The sequence below is a fragment of the Ranitomeya imitator genome, chromosome 6, assembly GCF_032444005.1.
Source record: "Ranitomeya imitator isolate aRanImi1 chromosome 6, aRanImi1.pri, whole genome shotgun sequence".
Classification (NCBI taxonomy): domain Eukaryota; kingdom Metazoa; phylum Chordata; class Amphibia; order Anura; family Dendrobatidae; genus Ranitomeya; species Ranitomeya imitator.
In genome coordinates this window covers 45,528,257-45,542,608 of record NC_091287.1, presented here as the reverse complement: position 1 = coordinate 45,542,608, position 14,352 = coordinate 45,528,257, and the positions used below count along the sequence as shown (strand labels likewise).

The window sequence follows — 14,352 nt, the reverse complement described above, 5'->3', positions numbered from 1 at the left end:
TATGTGATTATTAACCCTTACTATCCCTTGGGCTTCATGTTAGCAGCCATAAAACAGCTGATCTCAACATACAGCAATTACCCCATTTGCCACCACACCAGGGCAAGTGTGAAGAACCGGGCAAAGTGCCAGAATTGGCATATCAAATGGATGTGCCTTTTCTAGGGTTGCAGCAAGCTGCTAATATTAGGGCTTATATCCATGACCATGACCCCTTCCCAGTCTGAGAATACCAGCCCCCAAATGTCAGCTTTAGCTTGGCTAGTTATCAAAAATGGGGGGACCTGACGCTTTTTTTTTTAATTAGTTGTTTAAATAATTTTAAAAAATGCATGGGGACCTCTCTATTTTTGATACCCAGCCAAGATAAAGCTGACAGCTGAGGGATGCAGCCTGCAGCTGTCTGTTTCCTACATTTTCTCATCAATTTGCCATATGTTTGCTGAGGAAACATACATCTAGTCATCCATTGGTCTGGGATCTCTCACGTGTACAAGTACACCACAATTACTTCTCAACGACGCCTTTGGCAAAATTATGGCATGCGCTCATCCTCCATGGAGCAAATCTACGCTGCCACTATTTCTTGAAGAAAGCAGTTTCTGGTTTCTAATTTCACATATCAGAAATTGTTTGTCGCTCCTAGGAATTGTCGTTGTGCTGCAAGTTACACTCCACCACTTTCATCAGCAATTACAGTCAGGGATTTTACATGTCTTTCATGGCCCATTGAGTCAGAACAGTCTGTTTGATCACAAAAAGAGGGATAATTTTTGGACCATTTTTTTCCCATTATTATTGTTATGGCTGTGTTTATGTTTAACCCCTTAATGACCGCCAATACGTCTTTTAACTGACCTGAGATATAAGAGAATAGCTTCCCCATACAGGTGACAATCCAGCAGCTGCCGGCTGTCCACCATAGCTGACAACTTGCTGCGTCACCCGCAATCAGCGTTTGCACCATCCAAATCTGTTTAACCCCTTAGATGCTGCTGTCAATAGTGACTACATCATTATAAATGGTTAACAGAGTGTGGGGGTTTCCTCTGTATCCCAATTGGTGCTCTCGGATCATGATTGTGTGGTCCTGGTGTTTGCCATTTCAATTCATGACCAAATAGCGGCCTTAGAGTCTGACGGCTGTTGTAATCTGTTCAGAAATTAGAGATATTTAGGTGGTAAAAATGCACATTGTCATTTCTGTCATGCCACTTTGCATTAATTCCTGAAAAGCACCTGAAGGGTTAATAAACTACCTGACAGCAGTTTTCAATATGTCAGGGGTTGCTGTTTTTAAAATGGTATCACTATTGGGGGTTTCCAATATATAGGACCCCTAAAGTCACTTCAAACATATATAGGTCCCTAAAAAAATAAATTTTGTAAATTTTCTTGAAAAAATGAAAAATTACTGCTACATTTTTAAACCGCCTAAAATGCTAGCAAAATAAAAGAACACTTTACAAATGATGCAGATGTAAAGCCGACATGTGGTAAATGTTATTTATTAATGTATTTCTGTGGTATGACTATCTGGATTAAAGGGATAATCATTCAAAGTTAGAAAATTGCTAATTTTTTTAAATTTTTCTCAAATTTCTAATATTTTTTAAAAATAAACACAAAACATATCGACCTAAATTTACCATTATCATAAAGTATAATGTGTCGTGAAAAAACAATCTCTAAATCACTGGGATATGTTGAATCGTTCCAGAGTTATTACCACATAAAGTGACATTGATCAGATTTCAAAAATTTGGCTCTGTCACTAAGGGGTTAAAAGCTTGAATGGAGTTGAATATATTTTTTCAGGGCAATTGGAGTCTTTCAAGTACTTGCTATTCACAGGAAATTGATTTGCCGCATTTCAAAATGTAAACAATTTATTTTTGCAAAGCTGCAAAATTTGAACTTTAAGAGGCTCACTTACCTTTACCAGTCAAGCTGACTGTGGTCAATGAAACAAGGCTTTTGACCCCAATACATACATAAGTCAGCTATACGGTAAACAAAATTTTTGCTGTGTCATCAGTTTTTCAACCAAACTTCTTTTATAGAGCATGAAAATGAAATACACAGAAACAAAAAATAACTGAACATAGCTAGACTTACCATATGTGCATGCCTTGCACAAAAGCTCCATAGAAATGGGGTCCACTGTCCCCTCAGTTCTCTGTTGTTATCAGATTGCTTGCAAATGACTACTGATGATGACCCTAAAGCTGGCCATACACATGAGATGACAATTGATTGACAAAAGATCATTCCTCGTTTGTATAAATATTTCCTTGCATGACAGTACCATGCACATGTCCAATTACATTGGACAAATATATTTTAGATAAAGCCATACATTTTTATGAATACAGAACAAAAACATTGGATTAACTGTGGGATGGAGCTAATGAAATGAAGCTTTCCAGGCGATCAGCACATACACATTATGCCATGCACAACACTAAACGTAAATATCAGACACGCCCGATGGATCTTTCAGACAACTGAGATTGTTCTTTATACAATAGGAGATTTTGAGTTTTTTGTATATAAAAATATCTTTTATTAAATATAAAACATCAAACAAAACAAAAAAATTATTATTTCAAAAATAGATAGAACAATTTTTCATTTGCATGGAAAGTTGTGTGATCCCAATAGGTGAAAGCGCAACGTGATCGCTAATCAGGGCTGATAGTATAGCAGCTTTCAAAAAGTTACCGCCAAATAGGCATGTATATAAGCGTGAAGCAAAAAGCACTCTTATTTCATGCATGTGCTGAAAACCAAAGACGTTTTTTTCCCCTCTCAAGGATAGTATGTCAAATATACATATCGCAGATAGAGTACATTGAAACGCTGCACAACAAGTATTATAGTGAAAGGTTAATTACCCATTATCCTAAGATTCAGTCCTGAAGGCGACCACTCTCCCCGACGCGCGTTTCGCGAGACAGATTCTCGCTTCCTCAAGGGGGTGCCCGAATGTCGATGGCTTGCCACCTAAAGGCCATACAACGAACCATCGACTTGGTCGAAATTATCTCTTTAGTACAACTTTATGTCTAATGTGCATGTGACTTTAATTCAAGTTGTTTCAATACATGCAGTACTAATCAACCTCAGTTTACAAATCCCTTGTGAAAAGTCTAAACCATGAAGGGCCAGTTGTTTCCTAATAGTTTTATCAGCACTTTAGTAATGAATGATTATATTATGATTCTCATTAGCTCGTGTCTGCTCCACTTTCAAGTCGTCAGAATGTGAACAAGTTAAATGGATCAAAAACAGGAAGATAAGAATAATTTCCGTTCTCTCTCCATTTTTCAAGGAAGCTTACATCTACGACTCAGCACTCGCATAGATGACTTAAAATTTTCTTTTTTCTTTTTTTCTTTACTTTTTTAACTAATTAACGTTTAAAAAAGCCTTTTAAATATTGTAAATTATTCCTGCTGATCGTGTTCAAAGAGGTTGAGTGTAATTTAGCAAAGGCTCTCATTATCTGGCCATGAAAGTATTGCTGCTGACTGGTACAGACACGCATTAAATCTAGTAATGATGAATAGAGCTGTTCCATCTCATTAATTTATTTACCTTAGCTATATGAATATAGATTTTGCTTTTGGCATGAATTGTTATGTTATTCCATACTGTTTTTGTTATTAATATTTGCCATTAGTTAAATCCTAACATAACGGTATAAAACACAACCCTAGTAGTTCATTATTCATCAATGAGATGTAAACAATAGGTTATATAATTTACTGCTATAGTTTTATTAGTCCATGTCATGGGTCCTGATCGTCTAGTAGAGCTATTCCATATAATGTCCTGGCTGCTCGGTTTACTATTATTGTTTTCCCTGTGTCGGCACATGGTCTCCTGTCTGTATTTAGTTTGTCACTACTACTTTATTGCCTATAATCCTAGAATACATTATTTCAAGAAAATAATTTGTGCATGTCGCATTTTGAACCTTATGGTTGATTAGAAAAACATTGCTCCTTTTTTTTCCAAAATCAGCACCACACATACCGTCTGCTTGTGTGTGTGTGGTATTGCTGATCAGTTTTGCACAAAGACCCTAGTAGGGAGAACGTACATTTAATACCTAATAAACACACAGTTCCCAAAACAGCAAACTAATACCAGCATTCACCGCTGTACTATATCAACTTCATATTTTTAGCTACTTATTACCACATGATTAAAATTTCAATCCTTTTGGTCTACCAAAAACTGATTAGTGCTTTAAAGCATCTATTATACTTCTAATGTACAGTAATACAATATGTCTGTGATGCTGAGCTACTTCTCACGGTCAAACTGTGTGGTGGGGTAGTCAAGGAGTCCGAGGTCAAAAGCCAGGAGGGTACATCAAGGACAAAGGGATAAGACAAAAGGATAGTCGGAGGCAAAGTCTGGGGTCAGGTAACTAAGGTCAGAGTGTGTTGAAGGCAAAAGGGGCAATACAAATGAGTAGGCAAAAGGCAAATCCAAGGCCCAGTAACAAAGATCAGGAAATCAGAACACAAAATACAGAGCAACACACCACTGAGCAAAGCTACAACTGGCCATGGTCTAACTATTGCTAGCCAGCCAAATATCCAGGTAGTTACCCTGAACAGTTAATATCTAGAGGAAACCCCACAGGCCCGGCCAGATAAGACAACTGGGCTGTCATTCACAATACTGAGAGCTCAGCACGCCCCTGCCTCAGATTGGATGACTGGTTTGTCACTTACAATACTTCAGGAAAAACAGTTTACAAAACGTGGTGTCATTCAGTTGCGCTGCTGATAAAGCTCGATGGCTGAGATAAAATCAAGGGAATTTAATAGTACAGGTTTTACAAGTCATCGCGGTTCAAGGTTCTGCACAACCTTTTCATCAGGACAAAAACCTCTCAGGACAGTTCATAATTCTACAAGCCATTACCAGGGTTGTACATGAACTTGTACAACATCAGAGGAAGGGCACATCCCACACTACTCTCCCTATATCTCCACCTCATATTGCGTTTATTGCTTTAGAGGGAATCTGTCACCCCATTTTTGGCCTATAAGCTGCGGCCACCGCTATCAGGGGCTTATCTACAGCATTCTGTAATGCTGTAGATAAACCCCCGATGTAACCTGAAAGATAAAAAGAACGAGTTAGATTATACTCTCCCAGAGGCGGTCCCGGTTTGGTTCGGGTTCAATGGGCATCGCGGTCCGGGTCCAGCTCCTCCCATCTTCATGCGATGACATCCTCTTCTTTGCTTCCTGTTGCGGCTCCTGTGCAGCCAAACTGATTTGCCCTGTTGAGGGCAGCGTAAAGTACTGCAGTGCGCTGGAGGTGCTGGACCCGGACCGCGACGCCCATCGGACCCGAACCGGGACCGACCCTGGGTGAGTATAATCTAGCTCGTTTTTCTTATCTTTCAGGTATTACAGAATGCTGTAGATAAGCCCCTGGTGGTGGTGGCCTTAGCTTATAGGCGAAAAATGGGGTGACAGATTCCCTTTAAGAAGTATCTTGTCTCTTTCGTCTCTTGGACCAATGATCACAAGATCATTGGAGATATATAGCGCTATTTCTTAAAAAAAATAGCCATATTCTTCTAATCCTATCATTTCCTTTAAGATGAAGTGAATTTGGTACATTCAAATGTTTAACGACTACATATGGTCAGTTTCTAAATTTTTCTACATTTTTTTTAATTGTTAGTGAACAAGATTTCCAGTTAGAATAAGGAAACTATATAGTAAATGTGTCAAAAATTCTAGTTATTGTACGTTATTATGACATTCTAAAAATAATTAAGCTGAAATTTGCTGTGATGGAGTGATTTACTTTAAATGTCATTGCACAGAAAGTTATTAAATGATTAGGTCAATGCCAAGTCTTCGTTGTGGAAAATACATTAGCTTTAGGCAGCTGGTAAATATCTTCGATATTCAGTCATACCCTGGCTATGCCAAGCCAAAATGAAGAAAAAGATGCATGCAGCAGCTATTTGTAATGTTACAATTCTCAAAGGAATATCAACATGTTCTGAAATAGCCAGAGAAACTGACAAGAACACTGACCAATTGACACCACTGACGATAGTGGGGTCTTACAAGTTTCCTTATGGTATCCATTATTCAAGAACAATTAAAAAACTGTGACATGATGTTCTATTCTTTTTCTTTTAGTTTTTCTACTGAATGTGTAAGAGAGGCTCTGACAAATATGTATGCATTCTAATAGCCACTTCTAGTGAATTGCTTATTGTTGATGACCACCTTGTTGGGCAGTCCATTGTATGCAAACTAATGAAAAGTAGCACGCATTCTGTTAGTTTGCTCAACCCTGGAAAGCCATCTATATAGGAATAAAATGACACCTTCATATCTGCAATCTGATGTCCTATTACCGAGAAATCCATGTTTTTCTTAATATGTATATGAGCTGTTAAGATCTATGGGCTGGACATAGATCTCCCTAAAAAATCTGCCTCCAGAGCTTATTTTAATCGAAAAGAGATGTTTCCAGCTTGAGACATGTAGATCAGGAGAGCAGACTGTCAGTCATTACATGTCTCACACTGGTAACACCTCCTTTGAAATTTAATAAGCTCTGGAGGCAGATTCTCCGGGAGATCTATGTCCGGCACATAGATTTTAACAGCTAATTTACATATTAAGAAAAATGTGGATTTCTCCAGAATAAAACATCGAAATGCAGCTATCAAGGTATGATTTTATTTAGCTTTCTATGACCTGCATGAATATAGATAGCTTAGAAGGGTTAACCCTATTGACAGATTTCCATTAAGATGAGATTTAGTCGTTTAAATGTTGCTGCTTTAAAAATGTGGTCAAAAAAGGTCAGAGCATTAGACAAATAAAACTCATTTTTCTGCATCTGGTACATTTACGAGTGTCCAGATACAGGTTTTTTTTTTAACCATGGAGATTTTTGTTTATAATTAGTCCATGAGAATTTGCAAAAAAAAAAAAAAAATCATGATTCATCTAGTGTCTCATCAAAGTCATTGTCATTGAGGAAATTTCATTTTTATTCTAAGTTATTTGAGAACTTTCTTTTCCCTCACCTTCTCCTCTTATTCCCGATGTTTTTTTCTGTCTCGAATGAAGGAATCTATTTTAGCTTTTAAAACCCTGAGTAGTAATTACCGTACATAGTAATTACAAAGGTCTAATTATAATTAATAGCCTAAAAGAAAACTTCCGTCCGCTTGTGTTTTTCATCATTAGCGCTTTCGTTGTTAGCTGTCCTTCCCCTCTCTACAGCTCGAGAAAACCCAAAGCCCAAAGACAAGGCACCATTTTCGGTCAACAGAAAAATGCATAGATGGAGCCGTGTAAAATGTCATATCTAAATGTCAAGAGCATTTATGAAGAACTAAAATAGACCAACAGTGCACTGGCAAGTTTTGTGATAACTGGATAGCATATGTAATTCATGTAAATAGCTTACTCCTCCATTGTGTGGACTGCGGAATATTGCAATTGTGCATTCATCACTGTGAGCAATCAGTTTTAATTAATTCAATATTTATGACCAGGTTCTCATGAATTTTTTCATCTTAATTGTGCCATTAAATGGGCAAAAATTGCAGTTGATGCTGTTAAAGGGTTATTGTCACGCAGTATGCGGTGATAAAGGGGCAGGACGGCGTACTGGAACCCGCACCTGTCCCTGCCTCTATAAAGGGGCCCTGGCTTTCCTTTATCTCGGGGGTACCTATGATGGTTAGGAGGCCCGAGCCGCCAGCGTATCCCTGTCTCCTGTGCAGGCCGTAGAAGTGGCCCCCTCTCCCCCCAAAGGAGGTGGACTGCACCAGTGTAATAATACAACAAATAACAGGGTATACAGACAAGGTAACTAAAAGTCTCAAACTCACCAAATGCTCACACAACCACAGAGGAACACAGAGAAGGGAAGAGAAGGAATAAACTTAGGAAGGAAAACAGGTTTAACATGCAACCAAAACTGCAGACACCAATCTCTGTAAATAAACCTCCAACACCAACACTACGCTCCTTCAACCTCCAAGCCAGGCAGTAGAACTGATCACTGACACTAGCTGAAGTCAGGACTGGGTCTATACAGAGGATCAGATTACAAAATCCACTTCAGCTGAGAGACCCAGCTCTCAGCAACTTAGCAATAAGGTTAACTCCTGCACTGCTGGCACAAAACAGCTAGGTCAGAATACAGGAGAAGAGCTTCTGTTCACTGTATGTGAACAAGGCCCAGAGCGCTGCGGTTCTCTGGAACCTCTCTGTCGCGGTAGCCCCGTGACAGTTATTGTCGTTAAAGAGATATTCCATCATTAAAAGTTGTCACCTACCCATTGGATAAGTGATATCTTGTGGATTAGTGGGGTCAGAGCACTGTAACTACCACCAATCCTGAGAACAAGGCACTGAATGACATTGCATACACAGTTCCATTAATTATTTTATTATTTTTTGCCTATATGGTGCTACCAATATTCTGCAGCGCTTTACAGACATCATCACTGTCCCCATTGGGGCTCACAATCGAAATTCCCTATCAGTATGTCTTTGGAGTGTGAGAGGAGACCCACACAATCATGGGGAGAACATACATACTCCTTACAGATATTGTTTATGGTGGGATTTGAACCCAGGACCCCAGCACCTCTCCATTGTAATGGTGGATTTCAGAGCCTAGTTCTCAGTATTAGTGCACAGGACAGGACGCCTATCGATCTGAAAGTTGTGACTGACCCTTTGCATAGGTGATGACTTTTAATTATGGGGATGACCCTTGAAAAACAATGTGTGAAAGACAGGGCATTTTTCTCTTCTATGACTTTATACTGAATCTTGGTGGGACAGTTAACACATGTGATATCAGTCATGTGAACAAGGTCTTAGGCTATGTTCACATTTGCGTTGTGCGGTGCTGCGTCGGCGACGCAACGTACAATGCATGCAAAAACGCATGTAAAACGCAGCTTTTTGTGGCGCATGCGTTCATTTTTGCATGATTTTTGGCGCAGAAAAAACTGCATCATGCAGCGTTTTCTGTTGCGCCAAAATGAAGCATGCGTCACAAAAACGCAAGACAACGCATGTCCATGCGCCCCCCTTGAAAAATATAGGGGCGCATGACGCATGCGTCGCCGCGGCTGCGCCCGACGCAGCCCTGCACAAAGCTAATGTGAACGTAGCCTTAAAAAGATCTTTTGTACTGCCCTTGATGCTACAACTTGTTTATCTTGTATACAATATGCATAATCCAACAGCAGGTATCCAACATTGTGAATAAATACATAAATGAATACACTTACTGGGAAGTATAGTAGAAGTGATCCAAATAAAATGGTCTCTAGTAGAATGAGTCCTGAAGCTCTGATACTCTAGGAAAAGAAAAGAGTCAAATAATGACTTGTTATGATAGATAGATAGATAGATAGATAGATAGATAGATAGATAGATAGATAGACAAAAGATGCATAGATAGATAGATAGACAAAAAGATAGAAAGATAATAGACAGATGGTAAGATAGATACATAGATACCATAGACTCTTTACAAATGCAGAGATTCTTAAAATGACAAACATATGACAATGCAGAAAGATATTCCCGGCTTTGCTGTGTGACATTGATGTTCTGTGCCGTAATATCTTTCTTGTGTGTTAGTATAAAGTTGGCCACACACATTAAATGGCCATTAAATGGTTGTTGGCCGAGAGATCATTCGTCTGACAGTCATCGCAGCCAACATTCCTATACCCAGGAGAGCTTGTTTGGCCGAGCGGTCCTGCGTTCTCTATGAGAAAGCCGCCATTGACATTTTGGCAAGGCGGATTATCTCACTGAGAACAATGTGATTGTTTGTCAGGAATCCGGAATGCCATGTTGACACTCTCCCTACCATCATTTGGCTGGTGCCCCCATACATGTTACACCGTCGATCGAAATAGTTGATATCGGTGGGTTCAGCCGACATAAGTCTAATGTGTATGGCTAGCTTATGGGTGTGTTTACACCATCTAATTTATGACCATAAAAGACCCCGGATCAGCTACTTCCTTGATGATTGCCAGTTGTTAAATTGTCTGTTTAGACAGGCAGATCACATCTATGCACACTGAACAATCAGTAATCAATCGCCCTGTGTGCTTCGGCTGCCATCGTTCTCGGCAGAAATGTTCTGCTTACACAGGACGATGTGATACCAAGAAGTATGATCTTTTAAGCAAACCAAAAGATTGGCTGATTGGCTGCATATTTGGACTACCCTATTCATGGGAGTCGAAACAAGGGTTCCTTAGAAGGTGAAAATCATTCAGTGTAAATCCAAACTGTGAATGGGCACAACCAACATTGACCAATAACACATTGACTCAGCCACTGGTCATTATTTGGATCCATCACATTGTTATGACGTCACTTATATTACACTACTGTGGAAAAAACCTTAAACAGATATGAAAAGGCATTTAATGTAATGAAAATAAAACTATAAAATGCAACATTCTTCAAATTTATATGATATCTCTGTAAAGCAGGCACATTCAGATGCTTTTACCCCTTCTCAAACCACCTTTCTTCCCGACACACACATGCCCGGGAGCTGGGAATGCTCAAAGATTACAAATCAATTTATATGAAGAGAGTAATCAAAGGTAAAGATGCTCATACACCTCCAATAGTTTTCGGGTGAACACTCGTTTGTCTGACAGCTAATTCTTCTGGATCACTGATACATATGCATGCTCAATTTAGACAAGTGTGTATGTATTCTCATAGAGAAAAAGGGGAGGTAAGATGCTACCATCAACTGCCCGATCTGTCTTTGTCTCATCATCGTCTGCTGGTGGAACGTCAGGAGTAGGGTTGAGCGACTTTTAGTTTTTTAGGGTCGAGTCGGGTTTCGTGAAACCCGACTATCTCAAAAGTCAAGTCGAGTGAAATCGGCCGATTATGGCGAAAAGTCGGGGATTGACCGAAACACGAAACCCAATGCAAAGTCAATGGGAAATCTTTTTTTCTCTCTCTCTCTCTCCTCCGTCCCTGAACAGAAAAGCTGGTGTTACACATTGCAAATCGCTACAGCGCACATGCGACAAGATGGCGATAGGCGTCCACGCCCCTAAGACCTATGTCATCACTCTGCCCACGCTCCTTCATTGGCCAAAAGCCGGCGACTTTTGAATTTGTACGATCCGTTTCGCTCAAGCCTAGTCAGGAGGAGTCTATTCACATTAGATGTTCTGCTGGTCCTCTCGAAATCAACATGTCTGGCCAGATTTGCTTTATTTATGTATGGGCACTCTTAGTTTTGGTTGACAAATATCTTTACAGTTCCTTTGTGTTATAAAAAGGGGTTGCGCAAACCCTTGCACATGAAGCAGAATGAACCTGAACTAAATGTATGTGTTGGGTTTTCAGTGCAGGAGATTTCTGCATCATGTGGACATCCCTCAATACTATAGAAAGATTTAAAAAGACAATTATAGATTTAATTGGATTTAATTTTTTGGAAAACCGGTAATTAGAAATTTACATTAAATATAAAGGAGGGAATTTACTGTCAGTTTAAACAAGCGGCATGAAAAATTATGGAGGCACTTTTTCTGAATATCGCTTCTTTAGATGATAACTGGGAGGGGTCTAACAGGAAGGGTGAGGACCACCATAGGTCAACAGATACAGTGGGGCAAAAAAGTATTTAGTCAGTCAGCAATAGTGCAAGTTCCACCACTTAAAAAGATGAGAAGCGTCTGTAATTTACATCATAGGTAGACCTCAACTATGGGAGACAAACTGAGAAAAAAAAATCCAGAAAATCACATTGTCTGTTTTTTTATCATTTTTTTTGCATATTATGGTGGAAAATAAGTATTTGGTCAGAAACAAACAATCAAGATTTCTGGCTCTCACAGACCTGTAACTTCTTCTTTAATAGTCTCCTCTTTCCTCCACTCATTACCTGTAGTAATGGCAACTGTTTAAACTTGTTATCAGTATAAAAAGACACCTGTGCACACCCTCAAACAGTCTGACTCCAAACTCCACTATGGTGAAGACCAAAGAGCTGTCAAAGGACACCAGAAACAAAATTGTAGCCCTGCACCAGGCTGGGAAGACTGAATCTGCAATAGCCAACCAGCTTGGAGTGAAGAAATCAACAGTGGGAGCAATAATTAGAAAATGGAAGACATACAAGACCACTGATAATCTCCCTCGATCTGGGGCTCCACGCAAAATCCCACCCCGTGGGGTCAGAATGATCACAAGAACGGTGAGCAAAAATCCCAGAACCACGCGGGGGGACCTAGTGAATGAACTGCAGAGAGCTGGGACCAATGTAACAAGGCCTACCATAAGTAACACACTACGCCACCATGGACTCAGATCCTGCAGTGCCAGGCGTGTCCCACTGCTTAAGCCAGTACATGTCCGGGCCCGTCTGAAGTTTGCTAGAGAGCATTTGGATGATCCAGAGGAGTTTTGGGAGAATGTCCTATGGTCTGATGAAACCAAACTGGAACTGTTTGGTAGAAACACAACTTGTCGTGTTTGGAGGAAAAAGAATACTGAGTTGCATCCATCAAACACCATACCTACTGTAAAGCATGGTGGTGGAAACATCATGCTTTGGGGCTGTTTCTCTGCAAAGGGGCCAGGACGACTGATCCGGGTACATGAAAGAATGAATGGGGCCATGTATCGTGAGATTTTGAGTGCAAACCTCCTTCCATCAGCAAGGGCATTGAAGATGAAACGTGGCTGGGTCTTTCAACATGACAATGATCCAAAGCACACCGCCAGGGCAACGAAGGAGTGGCTTCTTAAGAAGCATTTCAAGGTCCTGGAGTGGCCTAGCCAGTCTCCAGATCTCAACCCTATAGAAAACCTTTGGAGGGAGTTGAAAGTCCGTGTTGCCAAGCGAAAAGCCAAAAACATCACTGCTCTAGAGGAGATCTGCATGGAGGAATGGGCCAACATACCAACAACAGTGTGTGGCAACCTTGTGAAGACTTACAGAAAACGTTTGACCTCTGTCATTGCCAACAAAGGATATATTACAAAGTATTGAGATGAAATTTTGTTTCTGACCAAATACTTATTTTCCACCATAATATGCAAATAAAATGTTAAAAAAACAGACAATGTGATTTTCTGGATTTTTTTTTCTCAGTTTGTCTCCCATAGTTGAGGTCTACCTATGATGTAAATTACAGACGCCTCTCATCTTTTTAAGTGGTGGAACTTGCACTATTGCTGACTGACTAAATACTTTTTTGCCCCACTGTATACTATAATTTAGGACAGAAATTTGTGTAAATTATAGCACATCAAATAGATATAATTTGGCTCACAGACAGACAAATATTCATTAAATGCTATACTGTATGCATCTTTATAAAGTTGGCTTATGAAAGGTCAGTCTAAATAAATTCCTAAATTCCCCCCAAATGGTTTTATAGCTCAGATAAAATGTCAAACATTAGTTTGAAGTATAATAATCAGATATCTTCTCATATGGTAACAATATACACTGACAAGCAAAAGGGTAACATTGTTTTGAACTTTTGATTTTCAGGCTCCATATCTCACCATCCACTACTGCTTCAATCGTGAGACTACCATCACTTCATAGAAAAATTGCAAATTGATATTGTGGTTTGGCTTTTATCCTAAGTCAGTGGCTAGGCTCGTTAAAGGGGCGATATTGACTGTTAGGATTGCTACTTCCAATAGTAGAATTCTAGTCCTTTCCCTCTCTGAGACAATTTGCAGCTTTACATTTCACAAATACTTGATACTTTGTGTTGGTATTTCACATAAAAAGCCAATAAAATGCATTTATTTTTGTGTGTGTAACGTGAAAAAATGTGTAAAAGTTCACAGGGTATGAATACTTTTTCAAGATACTTTATGTTTACTTCAGAACAATAATCCAATGTAAGGGGAATGATATTTTGTGCCATGCAAATGGTCTTCCATGTGCAATATATACTTATTTCCCCAACTGTGTATATATATATATATATATATATATATATTCTCATAGACATACTGTACATATTCACCTTTATAAAAGACTCCTGTCCACAGACTCAATTAATCAGTCAGACTCTAACCTCTACAACATAGGCAACACCAAAGAGCTTTAAAAGGATGTCAGGGGTCAGGGACACTATCATAGACTTGCACAAAGCTGGAATGAGCTACAAAACCATAAGTCAGATGCTGGGTGAAAAGGAGACAACTGTTGATGCAATAGTAAGAAAATGGAAGAAATACAAAATTACTGTCAATTGACATACCTCTGGGGCACCATGCAAAATCTCACCTCGTGGGG

The 14,352-nt window shown here is 39.4% G+C and overlaps 1 protein-coding gene across 2 annotated transcripts in view; it reads right to left on the bottom strand.

Annotated features, from left to right (window-relative positions):
- Positions 1–14,352, bottom strand: part of GPR158 (G protein-coupled receptor 158) — a 332,397-nt gene that overhangs the window by 117,823 nt on the left and 200,222 nt on the right. For both annotated transcript variants that reach the window (XM_069729592.1, XM_069729591.1), the window contains exon 5: positions 9,323–9,391. In XM_069729592.1, the coding sequence (XP_069585693.1) occupies positions 9,323–9,391 (69 nt within the window). The remainder of the gene's footprint in view (positions 1–9,322; positions 9,392–14,352) is intronic.